Genomic DNA, 23,762 nt, shown 5'->3' on the forward strand with positions numbered 1-23,762 from the left:
AATCACCAGTGACCACAGACGGCTGGGCAGGCAGTGGGAACTCACACTGAGCGCTCACCTGTCAAGTCACAGGATTTTGCGGGTTGGGAATAATTTGAGCTGAAATAAGGCAGAAATGGACAGTTTCCCCAATCCACAGGTTAATTTATTGAACAGTATAGGAAATAGGCCTTGTGAGGGAGATAGATCCATTCCTAACGATTTAACAATTAATAAAATCCTGCTATAAATGGAACTCAGGAGAGAAGGTAGCTTGTCAGAGGGCAAAGAAGAGCATCCCATTAGAAAAAATAGGTCAGGCAGGGAGAAAGTTGTCGTGTTTCCTGCCTAGTTATGTTGATCTGAGACGACAGGCCTTGCCGGTTTTTAACCGATTGAAAAGGGATAGAGAATATACAAGAGGCTTCTTCCTTGTTTCCCTTCTAGAAGATGGCTGTTTCAAAGAGGATCCTAAAAAGAAAAGATACATTTATCACAGTTTTGAGTTTTACGCTTAAAAGCCTCTGTATGTGTGTGTGTGAAAAGATACATTTATCACAGTTTTGAGTTTTATGCTTAAAAGCGTGTGTGTGTGTGTGTGTGTGTTCACAAACAAGTTTCTCACAGGAAAAAAAAAATCTGTGCTTCTCTTAAGGGGTCACTCTGGATGAACCTTTCTCTTTCATCTGGGATTAATAAAACCCCAACTCCTGGGGAGGGTTCTTCCATCCACTGGTTTGATTTCTGGTGATACTCTCTGCTTTGTTCTTGTTGTTGATCTTGTTGTCACCCTCAGAAATCAAAAGAGAGAGCAGGAAAGCTATTGCACAGGGGAGCAAACCAAGGACAGGCAACAATGTGCAAAAGCCAAAACTGATCCCTCCAGCACTGGAGGTTTAGTTCCCTTGTGGATTTGCCTCCCCTTCGAGGTTCTGCTTTCCTCTCTCCCTCTGTTTTGGATCACCTTCCCCTCACGACTCAAGAAAGTGAAGGAAAAAGTTCCCCCATGGCTCAGGCTGTGCACTTTGCTTGTATGTTGTTTGATTTATAAAGGCTTCCTCTGTTAGAAGCATCAGGGAAACTGGCTTCACATCTGGAAATAACTTTCTCATCTCCCCAAGGATAAACAGCATTTGGTATTTTAAATAAATGTAAGATACTGTGGGTGGTGAGGATCAGCAGGGTTGAGAGCAAAGCGAATACTGAAATCTTAAGGCTATGGGACATTGGGCAAATTTCACTTCTCTGGACCTCAGTTTCCTCATCTATCAAAAGAGGGGTAGGCTGCTGTAGTCACCAACCTCCAAGGTGGGCCCCAATGAGTCTTGCCTCCTGGTAAGTCACACACCTGTGTAGTGTCCTCCAACACCAAACAGGCTGACTTGTGTCACCAATAGCATATTACAGAAACAATACAGTGTGACTTTCAAGGCTAAAAAATATTGCAGCTTCTGCCTTGCTCTCACTTGCTCTGAGGAAAGCCAGCTGCCACGTTGTGAGGACACTCAAGCAGCCCGATACGGAGGTCCCCATGGGAAGGAGCCCAGGCCTCCTCAAATGAGTCATCACCAGTTTGCCAGCAATGTGCGTGAGCCATCTTGGGAGAGGATCCTCCAGTCTTAGTCAAGGCTTTAAATGACTGAAGTCCCCACTGATATCTTGACTTTAACCTCCTAAGAGACTCCAGGCCAGGACCCCCCAGCTAAACCACTTCTGAATTCTTGGCCCACAGAAACTGAGATAATATTTACTGTTGTTTTAAGCTGCTAAATTTTGGGTAATTTGTTACACACCAAGAGATAACTAATACAACTGCTTTAGGCCAAGTCCAATTAGTATATATTATGTGTCAATGAATAGGTATTACTGGTGGAAATCGTGAAAGTTTGGTGTTTCATTTGACATGTCAAAAATTAGGATACTTGCTGCAGTATAGGACCACATTGCTTTGGGCATTTCTGAAATGGGGAGAAAAAGTGAGTAGCCAGATGCTGGAGAGCTGGCATCCTGAGAACTTAAATATTCGACTTTATGGAAACAGGCTACCATGGCTGGCTGACCTTGAACCAAAACTCACAGTGCAACAGCTCAGTGCCTCACAATTACTCCTTAGCACATCATACCAAAAACAAAACCCACTGACATCATTTACATCCAGAGACTGAACTTATTAAAAGGAACTCCAGTGGAATGGGGACTTACTTGGACTCTCCTTTTAATGAGTCACTCCAAAAGGTGCAATTGAGATTATTTGGAGGGGATGGCATCCCTGGCAGTTTTTAAAAAGAGGTGAATTGAGGTGGGGGTTAAAAGTTGCTGAGTTCCTGGTTAAGTCCAAGTGATTCTCCAGGGCAGGGGGCATATCTGGAAAGCAGGGAGTATACAGAGGACCTCTGCATTGGGGTGGGTGTTAACTGGACTAAATGACATTGATGGTCCCCTGACCTGTGAGAATAAGGCTACATCTCGGGGGGACACACGCAGCAACAATGATAATACATACAACAGCACACTCACCAGTGGGAGCCTGAGTGTCTCCAGCCCCCTCCAAGCCCAACATGGCTACTGTTCTGGACCCACATGGCAGTCTGGATAACTTAGTCTGTCTTCCCCATGCCCTATCCCAAACAGAGGCTGTGGCTCACCACTGGTGGTGGTGGTTGTTAGCTGCTGCTGAGTTGGCCCCGACTCATGGCAACGCCATACACAACAGAACAAAACGCTGCCCAGTCCCGTGCCACCTCCATGATTAGTTGCGGATTAGACTGTTGTGATCCATAGGGTTTTCAGGGATGATTTTCAGAAGCAGATCAATCACCAGGCCTTTCTTCCTAGTCCGTCTCAGTCTAGAAGCTCTGATGAAACCTGTTCAGCATCCTAGTAACACACAAGCCTCCACTGAAGGACGGATGGTATTTGAGCATAAGCTGCCTTGGCTGGGAATCCAACCTGGTCTCCTGTATGGAATGCGAGAGTTCTACCACTGAACCAACCATCACCACTGGTCAGCCCTATAAATCAGGGTACGTCTATGCTGCCTGGCTTTCTGAAAACACTTGACTGCTTTCCACATTTGGAGACTTTCTTCTTAGCAACCTTGTCACTCAAACAGAGATGTAGTTTTCCAAGGAAGAAAGACTTCAGTCTGGTTTGTCAAGGCAGGATCTGAAAAACTCTCAGTTCTTCTCAACCCCAGTTGCACATGAGAATCACCTGGGGATCTTGTGCAATATACCCATATCCAGGCCAACCCATCCCCCAAAGATTTCATGGATCGGGCTGGGGCTCAGGGAAGTCCAAGTGATTCTATATGCAGTTAGCACTGAGGCTCACTGCTCTAACTGGCTACGGATTGACTTATCTAACGTTTGCTGCTGCCTGACTCTGGGACTAAGATAATTAGAATAAAAGCGATTCTCACCCAAAGCCCAAGGATGGACGACTCAGCTGTTCAGAAATTTGCTTCCATCTTTATGCCGTGATATTTGTAAAATGCTATGAAGCCGCCTATCAATCAGCCCAAGGAGCTGTGATCCTTTGCTCCCGTCTTCTCTTGGACTTGAAAAGTGTTCAAATTTAGAATCTCTATTGGGTTGTACTTTCACTACCTGGACATCCATAACAGGATGCTTGAATGAAGATTCTCAAACTTGGCTTTTTGGTCTCTGCATATATTTGAACCTTGGCAAGGCCTGCCTTAGACATATTTCCAGAGAGATGGGAAAAATGATTTCTCTCTTCTCAATCACTGCATCCAGGCACGACACCACATACTGCCCAGGATTATTTAGCTTTACATGAACTGAAAACACAACAACAATACTTGATATTTACAGAGAAACTTTCAGTTCCAAAACTTCAAACATATGATAACACTTTTAGAGAACTGAGTATTTACATGTTATAAAGTACTAACACTAAATGACAGATTAGGAAAGCTTAGAGAACCTTCAGATATTATTTCCTAAGATTGGCCCCAATATTCTCCTCTTCTCCTAAACTCTCTCCCTAGATGGTCTCATCCAACCTCATGGTTTAAACTATCATCTGTAGGCTAAAGACTTCCAAATTTTTATCTCCATCCCAGCCCTCCCCTCAAGCCCCAGATCCACATATTCAGCTGCCTCCCTTGCAAATCTTATATGCCTCTCCGCCTCAACGTGTAGTTCGGCAAATGGCATTATCTCTCCGCTGCTCGTGCCAAGAAACTGGGGGTCAGGAGAGAGAAGTTTTCTTCTTCCTCCAATCCACATCCAAATACTCTCAAGTTCTGTCAGTTCGTCTCCTAAATACCAATCTTTATAATCTCCACTTCTCTCCATCTACCCAGTTTCAAGGCACCATTCCAATAATAACGTCCTAATTGGGCTCCTCGCATCCACTCTTGTTCCTCTCCGATGCGCTTTCCACACTGCAGCCAAAAGGATCTTTTGGAAACACAAATCTGCTGTTTCATTCCCCGTCTCAAAACCTTTCAATGGCTTCTCATTCCCTATAAGCTAAGAGTCAAAATCCTCAGAAGACCCACAGAGCCCCTGCATAATTTAAATCCTGCCTAACCCTCCAGGCTTCTCTCCCCTCACTCACTAGGCTCCAGTCATATTTGCCTTGCTTCAGTTTCTGGAAAGTACCATATCTCTTCCCACCTCAGGGACTTGGCAATGCCGTTTCCTCTAGAACACTTCACCCACTATTAAACTGGATAACCCCTACTTCTCTTTCGTATGGCTTAATGTCTTTCTCAGGGATGTATTCTTTTACATCGCAGACTAGTTTGGGTCTCATTATATTTTCTCATCCAACCTTGGCCTTTTTAACACTTTTTACATCACTTATTTATATAATCATATACTTACTGTCTGACTCCCCATCTAGTCTTTAATATCTGAGATGACAAAGACTATGTCTAGCTTGCTGATATCTTTCTGTTACTTAACACAGTGTGTGGAATGGGAGTCAGCAACCTTTTCCTGTAAAGGGCCAAAGAGTAAATATTTCAGGCTTTATGAGCCATACAGTCTCTAATGCAACTCTTCAGCTCTGTCGAGGTAGCATGAAAGCAGCCATTGATAATATATAGATGAATGGGTGTGGCTGTGTTCCAATAAAACTTTATTTACAAAAATAGATGGCAAAATATATAACTACCTTACAATCCAGCAATTGCACTCTTGGGAGTTTATCCCAGAGAAATGAAATTTATGTTCACACAAAAACCTGTATACAAATGTTTATAGCGGCTTTATTCATAATAACCCCAAACTGGAAACAACCCAAATGTCCTTCAACGGGTAAACTGTTGAACAAACTGTGATATATCCATACTATAGAATACTATTCAGAAATTAAAAGGAATGAACTATTGATACATGCAACAACTTGGATGAATCTCAAAGGGATTAGGTTGAATGAAAAAAAAATACCAGAAGGTTACATACTATATGATTCCATTAACATAACATTCTTGAGGTGTCAAAATTATAGAAATAGAGAACGGACTGATGGTTGCCAAGAGTTAGGGTCAGGCAGAAGGGAAAAAAGACAGGCAAGTGTGGGTATAAAAGGGCAACACGAGGGATGTATCCTGACTGTAGTGGTAGACACACGAACCTATACATATGATAAACTTGCATAGAAGTAAACACACACACACACACACACACGAGTACAACTAAAATGGAGGGCATCTAAATAAGATAGTTCAATTGTATCAATGTCAGTATCCTGGCTGTGATATTGTACTACAATTTTACAAGATGGTACCATTGAGGGAAACTGGGTAAAGGGCACATGGGATCTCTGTATTATTTCTTACAACTGCATGTGAACCTACGGTTATCTCAAAATAGAAAATAGAAAGTTTAAGTAAATTAAAAAAAAAAAAAAAAACAGGTGGTAGGCCGTACTTGACCCATGGGCCCTGGTTTGCTGACCCCTGGTCTGGAACAGTGTCAGCACTTAAAAAACAGTTACAGAAATTAATGTTCTATCAGTAAGGTTAAGTGACTAGGAGGCAAGATGATGCCACTGTCATAACTCCTCGTCCATTATGTTAGGATTGTCCCTCACAAGTTACAAAGCACATTTCACCCTCATGGAGCCATGCTACATGCCACATGGAGAGTAAGCCTAGGTAGTTGTTGGGAGCCAGACACCTGTGAATACCGGCTTCTCCACTATCTAGTTGTGCACATAACCTTGCTGTGCCTCAGTTTTCTCACCTGTAAGATGGAACACTTATGTGCACTACCTCATTTAAATCTCACAAGGTAAAGTTCTTAGAAGAGTGTCTGACCCTTGGAAGCACTATTACATGAAACCTGTGAGAGCCGAACTCAATGGGACTGCCTCGTTTTTCTGAGTCTCACAAGTTTTCCACCTTTAACAGGAGGCAGTCTTACCACCTTTCTTTTCCTCTCTATTAATGGAAAACTTTTTTAGTTTTCTTTCTCTGACAGGTTTCCGCCTTACACAGGTTCTGGCTTTCGTAGGTTTTACTGTATAAGCATTAGTATTGCTTCACTGACGCTTGAAATACCAGGTTTTCAGCAAGGAATTTTCACCAATATTCTCACTATACCTTTGGACACTAGATATAAAACTCTGGACTAGGCGGTGGGATACTTGGGAGATTCTGAATGTCCAGACTCAAACAATCGGGATTGATGGCTCTAGCTCAGTGGTTCTCAAAGTGTGGTCCCCAAACCAGCAGCAGCATCACCTGAGAACTTGTCAGAAATGCAAATTACGAGACCCCTTCCACATACTGAATCAGAAACTCTGGGAGTGGGGCCCAGCAACCTAAGTTTCAACAAGCCCTCCAGATGATTCTGATGCCAGTAAAAATTTGAGAACCACTGCTCCAGGTCAATCTAAAAAGAGTTTACTTTGTTGCAGCCCACAGGATGCTGTCCTTGGTGCTGCCCTGTCCCCACTCTCTCAAGGTTTCGATTGTTGTCGTCAGCTGCCTCTGAATTGGCCCCCAACTCATAGTGTTGCCATACATAATGGAATGAAACGCCGCCCAGTCCTGCACCATCCCTACAATCAGTTGCAGATTAGATGATTGTGACCCATAGGGTTTTTATTGACTGATTTTCAGAAGATCACCAGGCCTTTCTTCCTAGTTTGTCCTAGTGTGGAAACTCCACTGAAACCTGTTCGAGATCATAGCAACACATAAGCCTCCACTGACAGACATGTGTTGGCTGTACACGAGATACATAGGCTGGGAATTGAGCCCAGGTCTCCCACATGGAAGGCGAGAATTCTACCGCTGAACTACCACTGCCCTCACAGGTCTCAGAGATAAAGAATAGCTTGCTTCCCAAATTGGCAGGTCATACGTACAAAGCCAGCATAGAGGAACAACTGGGCTATTGGATGCTAGCATGTAGACCTGAAATTATCTCAGTAGGCTGGGAGGGCCAGCCAAAACTCATACAATTGTTCTGTTGTTTAATAGGGATAGGTTTATTTTTACCTAACAGAAGTTTCCAATTCAGGTTTCTTGGCATCTTAACTCCTATGTGTTTGATGAGTCAGCATCAACTGAATGGCAATGGGTATGTGTTTCGAGAGGTGGTCAGTGATGATATGGGTATCCAACACCACACTCCCAGCTAGCACCACAGTGAGCTCTACAGGATTGCAGCAGGTGATGGAAGGTTGACCCCAAGTACAGGAGGGAAGCTCTGCCTACCACCTCTTGGTATCTCAGAATTTGATCACCTGGTAAGAAAGGGTGCCACCCAGGTGAACCTGAGTCGGGACTCAGTGATGAAGGGATGGCAGTGGGGGTGGTGAGAAGGTCAAGAATCATTTCAGTGTAGTTGCTCTGCCATTCCTGTTGGTCTCAGAGCATCACCCACTGTTGTGTCTTATCTGGGCTGCCAGCTCCTCTTCCTATGCACTGGGGTCCCTGCCAGCCAGACGCTCTGAGCCCAGCTGGCATGGGGCGGAGACTGCTCCCAGTAGTGGAAGCAGGTCCATAACTGTGTTGGACTTGGCTCAGAAGGACTCTCCAGCTCTTTCTCCCCTGACAGACAACCAGCAGCAAACTCTGTGTATGATTCTGCAGGAAGTCCAGGACACCATTTTTGGCTGTTGGTGACAATGGAATGCTTTACAGAAGAGCTGACTTTAGGGTGATGATTTTGGGGCCATCTTGGAGTGAAGTTTTTCCCAGGACCATTTGTTTGCCTCGAGGCTTTTCTGAAATTAAGACTATTTCAACCTGATTTCCAAATACTGGATCAAATTTGTTGTGTGTGTGAGAGAGAGAAAGAGAAAATAACACAGTATAATTTTTTTAAAAATAGGCATCAAGAAAGCAGTAAATGGGGTAGGAATTGAGATAGTAGGTTTCTTTTGAAATATATCTATAAATAGAGGGTGTAGATTTATCCTGGATATGTTTCTGTCATTAAAAAAAAAAAAAGACTCTTCTGTCCTTGTGAGTCTACCCAGAGCCACGCTGGATGCTGGCCCTGTGTGATGCTGGCCCTGTGGCATGGCTGTAACAAATCCCCCTTCTTGGCACTGGCTGCAGACTATATGGTGATCCTACTTTTCTGATTAAAAGGGATTACACCCATTTTCTACAGATGGGTCTAAATAGGCTTAATTAATAACTAGTCTTAAAATGAACTTTCTCTGGAGGAAGGTAATGTTAAATTCCACAATCTTCCACCCTGCGTGAAATTGGAAAAGTCACATAAGAATTAACTGAAAACTCAATTCCCGCCCTACTGATCTCACTGAACTGTCGTGGGGCTTGAAAGAGAGAATGAACATGGAAATACTTCAGAATTCTTAAAATCACGTGCAAGGGCTTGTTAATATTATTGCTACTATCAGCCCGGAGTTAAAAGATGTGATTTCATTTTTGCCATAAAACTTCAAATAAGCCTCTGTTTCCTTGTTGTTCTGCCCACAATGCCCCCTTACACTGCTATTTCACAAAGTTGCTAAGCTGCCATGTCACTTGGCACCTGCACTTATTATTAACTGCCTATGTGTTTCACTCCTATTGCAAAGTCGACATTACTTATCAACTTAAGTAACATCAGAAAGAGGGAGGAAACACTCCTGTAAGGGTAATAATCCTTGGAAATTGGATGTGAATGGGACAGAAGCCAGCACAAAATGTCACAGAGATGCCCAGGACACGTTTAGATCAATATGGCTCTCATTTTATTTTCTGACCTATCTACGTATCTACCTACCTACCTATCTACACACACACGTACATGCACATACATACAGAGTCTGTGCACAAAAGATGACTAAAAAGACAAGCTACTCCTTCTGGCCATCAAGCCCATTTGAGATGATCAGGAAAATGGTGTATGAAATACATTGTTTTATTTTTCCTTGATGGGAGGGGAATGGCAGCTTAACTCTTCAAATATTTCTTAAACTGATTATCCTCAGAGAAAAATCAGCAATTATAAGCAGATACATTTGCTAGTTAAAAATAGGGGGAGGGGAGGAATCCCTTGAAATCTCCAAAGCAAAATGAAAGTGCTCAAGAGAAATGTCGGTAATTTTGTTGTCTCTCGAGATATAAGAGCTTTGGCAACAGGAGCTGCTGCAAGCTTTAAAAAATGGAACTGCAGTGCCTCCTCCAGGGGAAGGAGGGCACTTGCAGCTTAAAAGTCACCTCACAAACTGGATCAAGTGCGGACCAATTCAAGGCAGGAGGTGACTGAGAAAGATAGCCTCCTGGATGCTTACACGTGCTTCAGTGAGCTCATATTAGGCACGGAAGGTAAGGGGCTTTCACTTTCAGTGAGGCTTTTTCCATATTTCCTGAGGAAATACTCAGTTGCTCTTTACAGAATATTTCATTTAAAAACAAATAGGTAAACAAAGTCCTGCCCTTGGAAGCAAGGGGCAGAGGGCCTAGGGCCTGGGCACATCCGGGGGACAGCAAAGGGAATGAACACTCATTGGATGCTGGCACGTGCCAAGTGCCCAGCTGAGTCAACTCACCGTCTATGTGGTCTCCTCTCAAGATTGGCATTTGAATTCCTATTTATAGGCGTGGCTCAGAGTGATCAGGAACTTGTCCAACGTCACGGAATTACTACATGTAACATAGCTGGAAGTGAACTGCAGGTGTGTCCAGCTCTTTCCATCATGTCCAGCACCCAGGTACTCATGCAAGGTTGGCAAGTAGGCTGCAGGAAGCCTCCCCAGGCTACCTCCCACAGCATGGCTGACTGCGCCACTCCTGCCCTCAGCACACAAGCTCCAAACCCTTCTCAACACAGACACTACCAATGAAACTGAGAAGATGCTCAAAGTGAAGCCTCTTTGCCTTCCCTGGCAAGTAGGAGCACAAAACTGGGAAATAGGAGACTGGGATTTCAGACTGGGTATTGACCTTGATTCAGTTGCTCTCCGGGACTCAGTTTCTATTCCTGACAGATGGAGGACCTCAAATTAAGTTCCTTCTGATGGTAACACTCAGTAGTTAATAATAGCCCCACTGCACTGAGGACTTTCACACATTATGCAATTCAATATTTCTCAACCTTGGTACTACTGACATTTGGGACTGGATACTTCTTTGTTGTGGTGGGGGCTGTCTTGTGCACCATAGGATGCTTAGCAGGATCCCCGGCCTCGACTCACTAGAGCCAATAGCACCCCCTCCCAGGTGTGACAACCAAAAATGTCTCCAGACACTGCCAAGTGTCTCCTGGGGACAGAGTAAAAACCGCTCCCATGAGGTAGGTATTTTTTCATTTTTCAGATGAAGAGATGAAGGCATAGAGATTATGCAAACTTAAGGGCCAAGGGAGTAGCTGAGCCAAGGCGTGAGCCTATGCGTGCATCACCTCTGACGTGTACACCCTACAGCATTTCTTTCAGCAGAATGTCTGTTTTTACAACATCCTGTCTAGAACTTGGAGCTCTGCTGACGCAGTGGTTAAGAGCTACGGCTGCTAACCAAAAGGTCAGCAGTTCAAATCCACCAGCTCTCCTTGGAAACCCTGTGGGGCAGTTCTACTCTGTCCTGTAGGGTCACTATGAGTCAGAATCGACTCATAGAATTTTGAACTCAGTTTTGTCCAAAATGCACTGGGCAGTCAAATGTGTAGTCCTGGTTAAGGGTGAGAGCACCACTGCCAGCTCAGGGCAGGGTTTCTGGGTGGGAGGAAATGTCACTGTCCTTCCTGCAGAAGGACCCTGGTATCTTGCTGTCAATAGGCCATGGTTGCTTTTTGCTGTTTTTCCAGCAGTCAAGATGAATTGTTCTGAGCGGGCCTTCATGCTGCCTGCCTGCATGAAAGAGACTCCAATCTGTTGACTGCTTCGTAGAAATTTCCCTTGGTGAGAAGCCAATTGACCCACCCTATTCTTTTTTACCAGGGATTACCCAGCCACCACCGGCCATCTGCATAAAGCCATAAAGTGGAGGGTGTGGAAGGATCAGTTGGTGGGCAGGGAACGTGGTAAAGGGGGTATGAGTGAAATTGGAAAGTCTTGATGCTCCCTGTTCAAGTAACACGAGTGGAGGAAGTTCAAACGAGCAGCGCTGTCACGATGCAGCCGGGCCTGCCTGATTAGACAGCCTGTAATTCCCTTCCCAGCTTTCTGCGTGGGCTGTGCACAACAGGAGTGGAAATGAGAGAAAAGGAGTCATGGGCAGGAGAGGCTGTACCATGATGACACGGAGATGCCTGACAAGGGCTTGCTCCTCCCGGGCCACAGGCCGCTCCTCCAAGGTTCTGGACAGCTCCAGGTGAGGCTGCCTCGTGCCTAGGATGCCCAAATTGGGGCTGCTCCAGTTGGCTCTTCTTCTTCCCCCCCCGCCCCTTTCCTTCTCTTTCTTCACAGCTCTCTGTCTCTCTGTCACGCTTTCTCAATATTTGTGGACATTGACCTGTGCTTTTGGAAAGACCAGAAAGAGCAAGTGATTTGAGTTTCTATGCAATGTTTTGCCCATTAAACAGTAAACCAGGGTAGACACTGTCTGACCCATATTTGAATTCCGATGCCTGATAGCCTCAGCACCTACTGCATACCTGATGCATAATAAATGCTTGTTGAATGAATGAATGAATATGTCAAGAGTTGTGGTTCGGTATTCTTCATGGAGGTGACCATTCCTACAGTCTCTTTAGCCTTTGCTTGTTTTATTGCTACCCAACACAGAGAAATATTTGCAAAGCCTAGAAGCCTATAAACAAAAGAACATTCGTGTAAAAGGCAGTGGATGACAATGATTAAAAGGATGGCTGTGAGTATGACAGATGAGGGTTTGCATCTCACCTCTATGACTTACAAGCTTTGTGACCTTGGACAGTTACATAAGTTCTCTCAGGCTTCATTCTCCCAGAAACAAAACGGGCAACAGAGAAGATACTCCATGTGCTCAGCACGAGAAGTAAATGAAATAAAGTATGTGAAGCGCAAGACAGTGTTTGGTGTATCAGGAGCATGTAATGAGTAGAAATGATAATGATGACAATAAAATTATGATATTGATGTTGGTGGCAATGATTACTAACGCTTAACATTTATCTTTTAAAAGACTAGTGAGCTGTTAAGATAAACTACTGCTTCCTGGTACATTTGAGATGAAAAAATAACCTACAAAAAAAGAGTTGTATTTGAGGCCTAATACTGTGTCTCAGGAATATTCCTACCATAAGTATTTTTCATTTACCAATTGACAAAAGAACCATAGTTAAGACTGTTTTGCTCCTAAGTCTCTAAGTACTGTGAAGATATTATAAATATTGGGTATTTAGTTACTATCCTTCGTTACTACTTTAATTTCTGTAAGATGCAATGCATTGATTACCTGGAAAGGAAAGTTTGCAACTAGTTGGACATTGGTCCTGACATCAACCTTTCACTATCCTTCGTTACTACTTTAATTTCTGTAAGATGCAATGCATTGATTACCTGGAAAGGAAAGTTTGCAACTAGTTGGACATTCGTCCTGACATCAACCTTTCAAGCAGATAAAGCAGCGTTTCTCAGTCTCGGCACCACTGACATTTAGAGCTGGATAATTCTGTGCTGTGGGGGGCTGTCCTGTGCATTGTAGGATCTTTAGCTGCATCCCTGGCCTCTACCCACTAAATGACAGTCTTAACCTTATCCCTCAGTTGTGGCAACCAAAACCATCTCTGGACATTGCCAAATGTCCCCTGGGAGGCACAATGGCTCCAGTTGAGAACCAGTTGAGCTGGAGTAATGAGTTCCATTGCTCTGGGAGCAGGGTAGGACCAAAGTGTCCTTTCACCAGAGGAAATCTACCTGCCGGTGTCCAAGGTTCTACAGAATAGGATCCTGCTTCACCTCTGCCTCAGATCAAGCGGGCTGGAGCAGATGTCTACTCCCCAAAAGCTCTCTCCCCAATTCCAGCCCCCTCCTGAGGACTCACATACTAGACCTTCCAGATTTCTATTCTAATAGAAACCATCCAGGTCACTTGTGTGTGTTTGCTGTGGAGAGCATTGTGAGGGTCCTTAAAGCAACTGCCACCATCAACTCAAAGGCTCCTTGCATTCACCCTCAAGAGTTCTTTACACCCACATGGGCGGTAGCTAGGGTCTAGACCAAGAAATTTGCCAGGCGAGAAAACAAATGAATAAAGCCCTGATGCAATTCACAACTACTGCAGGACTCGTCTCTATCCTAACTATGTGAAGAGCAGAAAAAAAGAGCATCACAAGTCAAAAGATATGTGGCTTCACGAGAGTGAAAAATCTCAGTACAAAACTGTTTCCCTCAAAGAAAGTGAACTGAGCTTCTGTAATTGGGTCAAAGCATGGAATAATTCAGAATTGAGGACAAAAAATTCCAGTAAACCACAGAGAAGACATTTGGAGGAGTTTTTCTTTTTTTTAAGTTTAGTTCTATGTAAAACAATAAATCAGTCCTCCGTCTTCTGGCAGAAAGAAAAGATTATGAAATCATGAGAAGTCAAAGACTATGAAAAATAAGTCATCTTAATTCTGAAGGCGGTGACATGAAAAAATATTCTTATGATAAAATATAAAGTAGAGAAAGCAAGATACAAAACTGTACGAGTGCTATGATTGATGCTATATAAGAAAAAAGTCAAAGGAAGACCAGTTCCCATTTACTGAGCCTGTATGTACTTTCTAAAGCACATCTCTCTAATTCTCCACAAGCACCCTATGAGGGTGGCACCATTTTTTGCTTTTTATGAAATGAGTAGAGACGTAGAGCTCACAGTTTACAAAGGTAGTAAACAGGTGATCAAACCAAGTCTTCATGACCTCAAACCCCATATTCTTAGCAACTTTGTTGTATTGCATCCAATGTATAAAGCCAGAGGAAAAAGACTGGAAGGGAAGATATCAAAGTGAGTATTATGCTAAACTGGTGACCTTAAGGGCAATTTTAAAAAATTCTCAATTTCTGTTTGTTACATTATTATATTGTTTATGCGATTAGATTTTTTTGAATTATCTTTTACTATTTGAAAGGGATGATATTTCAGTTCACACAACAATTTAATCATCAGCTATTTTATGCACATATGCGTTAAGTTTAAAATGGTAAAGAGTATGTTTCCCAAACGTGGAGTTGCTAATATTGGTTTGATTGATTGGTTATTGGCTTGAGAACTTTCTTCTAATATAGGCTATAAATTTCCCTCTCAGCACAGCTTTCATTACATCCCATAGGTTTTGGTATGTTGTATTTTCATTTTCATTCATCTCAAAGTATTTTCTAATGTCTTTTGTGATTTCCTCTTTGACCCACTGGCTATTTTAAGAGTGTGTTGTTCCACGTATTTGTGAATTTCTCAAACTTCCTTCTGTTACTGATTTCTAATTTTATTCCCTTGTGGTTGAAGACCATACTTAGTATTATTTCTGTCCTTTTAAATTCATTGAGGTGTTTGTTTTATGGTCTAGCATATGGCAAATCCTGGAGAATATTTCATATGTACTGGAGAAGAATATGTATTCTGCTGTTATTGGGTAGAGTATTCTATAGATGTCTGTTAGGTCTAGTTAGCTTATAGTGTTGTCCGAGTTTTCTATTTCCTGTTGATCTCTAGTTCTTCTATTCATTATTGAAAGTGGGGTGTTGAAGTCTCCAAGTCTTACTGGTGAATTGGTGATTTCTCCCTCCAATTCTGGCAGTTTTTGCTTCATGTATTTTGGGGCTGTGTTGTTAGGTGCTAAATGCAGTTTTCATCAAGTCTCTGGATGCATCCATTTGCCCTCCTGCAAACACTCTCAAAATTAGCCTTTGGATCAGCAGGAACAATGGCGATGCGTAATGCTTAACATTTAAGAGTAATGGATACCTTATGTTTTCCTCTATCAGAGATGGCATCTCTCTGGGCTATTGGTTAATACATATGTCTTAGCTAGACACAAATGTTCTTTAAACAATAAAGCCAAAAAAATTCTTGAAAATTAACTTTTTTTCTTCTGGTTTTACACATTTTCTTCCTTTCTGAGGAATATGAGCCAAATTTTACTTTTTCCCTAATTCACATTTCCAAGCCCATCACTGATGGGCTAACAATGTTACCTTCAGCCCTTGCTAGAGAAGCTGGTCTTGCTTTTAACTAGTAATCTTCCTAAGAATATAAGGACTTGGGAAGTCTACAAGAACACATTTCTGGGGGACACCAGACTTGATGTGGCCAGGGTGCGAGTAACATTCTACAGACATGCCCTGTGTACCCAGTATGGACCAGGTGTCCCCCAGCCTTTAAGGAGCTATATCATGGTATCGTGAAGAAGATAAACAAGAAAACCAATATATTACAATTTGGTAAGTATTGTGACAAGTGTGAGCAGAAGATTCCAGGAGTAGGGCACACCCCCCTCAACTGGGCAGTATGATGGTCCTTTCAAAATCTACAAAATCCAGAATCTAGACAGATTGCTGATGTGGCACACGGGCTAGAGACTAACTTGAGATTTTGGGGCTGCTTTTTTGTGGGTACATGAGAGTTGTAGATCATTCCAATTCAGTCTCACTTTTGCCCTACAGCAATGTTTCTCAAAGTGTGGTCCAAGGCCCTGATTGCCCTCAAAGGACTTGCTTTTCTCAGTTCTTAAAGGCAGATGGGGATCAGTTTCATAGGTTTTTGCTTTTAAATGAGACCAAAGGCTACTAAGTTATTAAGAATCACTACAATTTTGCGTTGTTCTGCGTTCCTAGTTTAGTATGTAATCCTGAGGTCTGGCTGCCATACAGCCTGTGGCCATGCTGCAATGCCCAACACAGAAAGGAGGAAGCCCTACAACTTTTCAGAATGACAATTTATTTCTGGTGCCTCAGCAGTCCTAGGGTTTTCAACTGCTGCTACCCTTGTGTTCATTAACATAGCTGTAGAATTATTCTTAGGCTTTACTTTTGTGAATCTCACAAAATGCTTCAGGGTTACCACTTTGATGCTTATTTTGTTCCTCTTCAGTTCTTTATTATCACTGAGTTCTTTTACTACTGAACAAGAGAAGAGATTGTGGAGGAGGGTTTTGGGCTCTTGTCTTGTTCTGCCCAAAAAGTTTAAGAACAATTACCCTAGAGGAACAATTTGGTCTCACCAGGCTGCTGTGTTAATGATATCCTGGACGTTCCATGTGGTGTCCAGAGGTTATCTCTGAGTCTCTGTTTAAATGTTCCATTCCCACTGCCTCCTTGAGATGGTCCCAGACCCCAAAGCATGATGAGTTCTCCCTCTCATAAGTCATAACATTTATTGTCTACTTTAAGTAAGTAATAAGTATCCCTACTTATTAGTGGATCATAAACAGCTATGTGATACCTTGAATCATTGAACTGCTACCTGATTCTTGAATAGTTATCTACCTTCTGAAGTATTTAATTTTATCTTTCCATCAAGACTTAAGTAGCCTAACAGCTGGGGCCAAGTTTCATATATATATATATATATATATATATATATATGATAGATCGATCTTAACCCATGTTACAAGGGTTCTTTCCTGGGCACCTGTGGTCTGATCTGAGAGTTGGGAGGGAATGGAAATGGACACAGAGTCTGGACACCAGCCCTGAGCAGTTCCACAGGTTCCCCCTACCCTTGTCCATGAAGTCCGAGGTGGCATGTGCTACAGTTACAAAGCAGGCAAGCTGACAGTGGACATGGAGGGTTCCTGATAATGCAGCAAACAAGCAGGCATGGGTGTGTCAGAAGTTGCCTGGTTTTCTGACTTTGCTGATGGTCCTGCCTCTTAATCTGGTCCCTGGACTTGCTTGAATCACAACCTGGCCACCTTACATTACAGCCAGGAGAATCCTGAGAGTTATATGGCTGAATACCCTACCTTCCCTGCCCCAGCCTGTCCCAGCCTGCCTTGGGGCCCCATTTGAGATAGTCACTCTTGTGTCACTTAGTTTTGACTCAAGATGTGCTGTCTCTGTGATGCCTGACTTTGGCTCTTGATTGGGTCCAGGCCCTAACTCCTTTCCACAATCCATGATTCCTGATCCCTTACTGGCCAGTCACTGGTCCTTCTGGTTCTCATCCCACAATATTTAACCTATTTCCATAAGCAATTCTAGCTGTGACACATGACATGGAAAGAATCTAGAATTTCAGGTAAAAGGCAGCATTGACCTCAGTTGTAAGGAAATACTGCTTTGCCTAAAACAGTAGTGTAATAACTATAACCTGGATCTTGAACCTTGGATCCCATGGTTTTCACAGTGTTTAACACTACAGACTTATTCACCCCATCTTCAAAGCAACAATCTGTTTGGTCGCATAATTGGACAATACATGGTGAGGGTGGGTGATGAGAAGTGGTAGTCCAAGAAAGAGGAAATCAATCCAACCAGTGATATGTTAAATGATGGCTGGTCCAGGGTATTTAATGCTTAAGAGTCCATTGAGTTGATCAGTGTTAAGAAATGTTCTCCCTCTGTGACTACAGGCCACAACCATGGACGTCTTGAAATCTCAGACATATTTGCAGGAGAAGAACAGATGAGTCAAAAGTAAGCCAGCTCTTACAAGAAATAATATCATTCCTTGTCTTAAAACAATGACTGTACTCATTTGGAATTCAGATCGATTACCCTGACAACTTACATTTTCACATTCCTGTAAGAAAAAGAACAAATAGGCCTCTCCAAGCACTTTTTCATTATTAGAATTTGTTCAGGAGAGAAGAATCATTAAAGTCTTGTTTGAGAAAATGAAGTAAGAAAAAACTTCTGGATACACGGGTACCTTTTTAATATTTTATCAAGTTAGTTCCCTGTAGCCATAGATGCAAGGCTGTTGAATCAAGTTCACTGCTGAATAACACTGCAAGATCCTCTCTGAGCTAATTTCAAAACAGCCTTCCTTTGAATCTTCAAAATCAAGTTCTTCTGAAACTGGAACTGGGGTTAAATTTAGGTCAACATGGGTTCCATAAAAGCAAAGCTCCTTAAAGTTTGCGTTAAAAATTCATGTGCCTAACTGAACAGCCTTGGTTGGGTGATGATAATAAATATTACGAAAAGTTAATTTCCCTTCTCCGGGCTTTCTCACGAGGAAGTTCTGCAGCTTCATCCCGAGCATATTGGAATATTAATCTCAGCTTGGCAACACAAGCAGGACTGAGGATAATGATGATAAAACATCAATTTGTTCCCTTATGTCATAAATAATAACATGTGTGAGTAGTTATACCTCAGGTCAGTTCCCTTTCATGTCACTTGGTTCCCATCAAAGTTCCTGGAATTCATCCTATGGCCATAGAACCCACTGCATTTTATTCTTACTCTTTTATGTAACTATGCTGAAAACACTAGATACTGTTCTTTTATTTTAACTTGGAAGGGCTCCTCTCTTTCTCTAGGCTATAAAGAAATCGTTTCGGCAGAACTAACTTGCAAATGCACTACTAAATCAACATAAGCGTGACACAAATAACATTGCCGGGACAAGGTGGATTGTCTCACAGAACGTTCTGTTCTGGCTTATGTTTACAGTAGAAGGCACAGCAGGGCCCCATCGCTGTGCTTGCCTCTGCCATCTCCGTGGTCAGGAGAGTAAACTCTTAACACCAACAAGGAATGTGCAATGAATCTGTACTGTGGCAGTGAGAGGAAGGCGCTGAAGCAGTATAACGATGGGGAAACTCACTTAGTATTGCTAAGGCAGAAGCCCTGGTGGTGCAATGGTTAAGTGCTCAGCTGCTAACTGAAAGGTCGTGATTCAAACCCACCAGAGCTGCTCCATAGGAGAAAGATGTGGCAGTCTGCTTCCATAAAGATTACAGCCTTGGAAACCCTATGGGGCAGGTCTACTCTGTCCTATAGGGTCACTATGATTATCTCAATGGCACACAATAACAACAACAACATCGCTAAGACTCACCTTAAGAATGCAAGGCAGTAATTGGGTGTCATGAGGTTTAAAAGAAACAGTGGATATAAAGCTCTTTGCACAGTACTTGGCCCATGACAAATGCTTAATAACTGTTTCTAGGGTCCAGCACATAGCAGATACTCAATAAATAACAGCTGAATAAGTAAGTGAATGAATGAATGAGTGGACAATCAACCAGATAAATGCCTGTTTTATATTCCCAGTATAGGTTCCTCTCCTCTAGACTTAAAGTTCTGTTTCAGAAATGGAATAGACTTTGCGTGGGGCAGCAGGGCTCAGCAATTTTGAATAAAGAGTAGATATGCTCCTAGAGACTCCTAGGAAAAAAAACAATGACTTGGGCTAAATTCCAAACCACCCCTGCTGGCACAATTTCCAGTCCAGTCCAGATGGAGGGCAGGGCTGACCCTCACCAACCAAAAACCAAACCCATTGCCATCGAGTGGATTCTGATTCATAGCCACCTGTCCCCACCCACCTCACTGCTGTCAAGTTGATTCTGACTCATAGCAACCTTATAGGACACAGTAGAACTGCCCCATAGGGTTTTCAAGGCTGTAAATCTTTATGGAAGTAGACTGCCACATTATTCTCCCTCAGAACGACATTATTCTCCCATAGAGTGGCTGGTGGGCTCGAACCACCGACCTTTTGGTTAGCAACTGAGTGCTTTAACCACTGTGCCACCAGGGCTCCTTCTTGCACCAGGGAATTGTTACTGAATGGATCCAATAAAAATGAAGAGAAGGTCACATGTCCTGCCTGTAGTGCCTTGTCAGGCACAACCAACGTCAACTCAGAAGTCTACCCTTACCCCACCTACACCTAGAGTTGGTACCAGTCCCCCTGATCTGCCTTGCACACCTGTCTTCCCTGTTTCCCTGCCTGAACTCCTGCAGCTCTGTCCCCTTTATACTTCTACACCTCCTCAGCTCTTTGTTCCTCTGATCCTCCAGCTCAGAATGGCTCATCTCTCTTGGTGTGGTATCTGGTATCTGGGTGGGGGAACTGAGGCATAGAATGGGAAAGGGCTCCCTGGGCTCCAAGATCAAGTGCTCCTCATGGCCCCTTCCCAAGCATCTTTCCTATCCTGATCACATCCTTCCCAACTGAGAAGGGTGATCAGAAAGAGGATGGCAGACAGACATCTTCAACGGATCCGTGACTGGTATGGAATAAAAGAGGCTCAAGGCTCAGGTTTACGTACCAGAAAACCTTTGCACCAGAAATACTGGTCTGAATTGAAGGCCCAGTGAACCCACCCAGTGCTGTCGGAATTGAAGGCCACTGGTACTTAATTCCAGAATCCTTCTGTGGAAGGCTTCCTTAAACCATTTTATAGTGGTTGGTCTTTTTGAAACAAAGGAAATATTTCTTTCACTCACCTTTTTTCTTTCAACTACTGTTCAGCCTTGGGGACGTATTTCAGTTCACTTTTAATATTCTGGATCTCCGATAGGTTGACGGCAGGTCCTGGAAGTTTCTTTGCTCCTGGAATTGGCTTCTTCTCCTCTTCCGAGGTGGGAGGAGCACCCTGAAGACAAAAGAGAAGAAATTCAACTCATTAAAGAAGACATTTGGTCTCCCTGGGTCACAGACATGAATCAGGAAGAAATTAAAGCAAGAATCACATCCAAGTGTGATTCTGGCACAGTGACTTCCCTTGTGCTGCTGAGACAGCCTCAGAGTTCCAACGAGACCTCCTGAGTTTTACAGAGGAATGTGGAATAAAGTTGGAAGAAGAAAACAAGGGGCTTCCACACAACTTAGAAAACAGCAGAGTAGTGTTCAGCATCTGATAACCCATAAAAACTACCACTAGTTAGAAGGATTGGTGTTCCCAAGAGAAGAAACTTGCAAGAACAAAGTTAATGTGGTGTTATATGAGCATAGTAGGCCTGAACAGCCCGGATTTGTCAAATGTGAATGCAGGGCTGGTTCTAAGAATGACTTAGTCCAGGAGTTTTCAAACTTTTTGTTTGGGGTGCAGGGGCTGAAAGCCTTTGTTGCAGTGACATCTTTGGGGAGCATAAATAAACTGAATCTGATATGAGCAATCCGTCTTTGAATATGGGCAAGAGGGAGGGCATGAGAGGACATGACAGAAGAGCCCGTGCGCTCCCCTCCTGCTTTGGGAAGTATTTCAAATGTCCTCCCATTTAATGGTTTTATGTTTTATGTCGCAGCTTTAGGACAGGACCACATCCTATACTTTTCTGTGGCCCCTCCAAGGCCTGGCACAGTGGTGTCTAACTCACCTTGTTGATTGTTGTTTACCTAATCAATCCTGAGAATGTACCATAGTGACAAATCTACGCCTCTGTGTACGTGCGCCACACACACGTACAGTAACTATATAATAATAAAATCCGTTGCTGTGGGTGGCTCATAAAACTCCAAGTCATTACTACAGAAGAAAGTTCTTTAGCCCATTCCTTATATTTGCTGGCGGCAGGGGGTGGGGCATATTCTCTGCTGCTCTGGAAGGAAAGTGTGGAGGAACATTTGATCACCGTGGCAGCCATGAAAACACGTCTCTCAGATCAGTTTACTGCAGGGAGGGGAATTGAATGACAGCCCCAGCTGCTTCATCCCGAAATCCACCCATCTCCATCTCTGGGGTGAGGTCATGCTTCCCACGGCTGCTCCCTCCAATGGCTGAGGGCAGCAGGCACAGGAAGGCAGGCCCATTCCTGGGAGGCGTGGGACTCCTCTGATGAGTAACTTTGGCGCAAGGACTCCCTGAGGGCCTTGAGAATTTTCTCACAACAGCACAACAGTCTAAAGTGTTTCTGCCCAGCCTTCCTGCTTGCCCTTTCTCCTCTACTTCCTTCCCTTTCTCGAGCCTACATCACTGGTGGTCTAACAACTCTCTCAGCCTCCTGTGGCTCCCTCCCATTTTTTTCACAAGTATTTTCCCCAATAAATATCTTCTGGTCTAATCTCATCTTTGGGTCTGCTTCTTGGAGGAACCAAACTAACACAATCACCCATGCAAGAAGAGACTGGCAGAGCTCCATCTGCTTAGCCAACAACTGGGTGAACCAATACGGTTCCGGGAGAATGGAACAAGAACGAGCATTTTTGCCTCAGGTTCAGGGCCTGTACCCCACCCAGCTGAACCAGGGAGCCGCTCGTAACTAGGCATTAAAGCTCTGCTGTGTTTGAGTCCCCAGCTAGTTCCTGTCTTGTTCTCAACCTAAAGGGAAAGGGAAGAAAATGTTCAAGCTACCCCGAACTCCAGCAAACTACCTGGTAGACACGTCCTTTGTAGAAATGTTTTTAAATTGCTTATTTGAGGGGATGAGCAGAAATATAAAATATTGAAGTGCTATTCCTCCGTTAAGAGCTAATGGTTTTTCGTATAGTCACCTTTCTCTGAATCTGGCACACAGCTGATGACACAGCAAACGTGTTACCCACACAAGATGATAAAGTAACTTAATGTAGACCATGCCCGTTGTAAAATATTGTTTCCCCAGGTCAACGTACAGGACCATAGGATCGGCTCTTTCATCATACACACAATTCATTCATTTATAAATGCAGATTTGGAAGCAATCACTAAAACTGTTAAGCATCCAGTTGGAAGGCTCTGTATTCCAAAATGTTCTTTGCAAGGCTTTTGGAAAGTAATCTTTAACAAGGCTAGAAAGTGGTGGTGGTGTTTTTTTTGTTTTTAAATGTGTGTAGCAGTGAGATGAAAAATGCTTCCTCATTTACAAATGTTCCCACAGTTGTTAGGTGGGTAGTGCTTAATAAAGAAGCATGAAGGAGAAAAATGTCTCCGATTCCTTTTGCTAAGTTCCTGGGTAAGACACATTCCCTATCCTTTAACATCAAAACATGATCTATTGGCAAAGTTAACATACAAAGCCAATGCATGTAGTTGTACGCATAGGTGCAAACGTTTATTATGTGAGCATACGCAGATTAATAATGATAATATTTAATATTAGCCACTTTCCTATCAAGTTATTAAAACCTCAATGGACTGTTTTTTTTTTTTAATCAAGGTAAGCCTTTTAGCACTTGTTTTAGTAAGGTTGCATATAACAGAAAATTATAAGTGGATCTATTTAATAATTAGACATTATGACAGTGACTCAGGAAGGGGGAGAGTGGTAGTGTATTTTCTTAACTGACTCTTCTGTCATCTTTTAAAACATAATGGGAATCAGATTCCATTTCTTCTATGAATTCCTTATTATAAGAAGTAAAATTAATTAAAGGCATGACCAAACAGGGTACCAGATGGCCCCATATGGCTAAGCACATTCTTTTTGTCTTTCTTAAGTAGATATTTGAATTGAGAAAGGGACATGGAAGAAATTCATTGGTTTAGACAACAAGAGCATGACAGAAGCCACATAAACTACAATGTCATATAAACCCAGTTCCAGAATGGCTATTG

General features: G+C 43.0%; 1 protein-coding gene across 2 annotated transcripts in view; it reads right to left on the minus strand.

Moving 5' to 3' along the window:
- SMPX (small muscle protein X-linked) overlaps positions 1-23,762 on the minus strand; it is a 60,819-nt gene that overhangs the window by 17,394 nt on the left and 19,663 nt on the right. Inside the window, exons 4-5 of one of the 2 annotated variants that reach the window (XM_003416018.3) lie at positions 20,734-20,882; positions 184-450 (exon numbers count right to left, since the gene is read on the minus strand). In XM_003416018.3, the coding sequence (XP_003416066.1) occupies positions 20,748-20,882 (135 nt within the window). In that variant the 3' untranslated portion in view covers positions 184-450; positions 20,734-20,747. Of the gene's footprint in view, positions 1-183; positions 451-20,733; positions 20,883-23,762 lie in introns of those variants that run through there. The other variant, XM_064277682.1, reaches the window with a different exon arrangement.

Source organism: Loxodonta africana, chromosome X, assembly GCF_030014295.1.
Source record: "Loxodonta africana isolate mLoxAfr1 chromosome X, mLoxAfr1.hap2, whole genome shotgun sequence".
Lineage (NCBI taxonomy): Eukaryota > Metazoa > Chordata > Mammalia > Proboscidea > Elephantidae > Loxodonta > Loxodonta africana.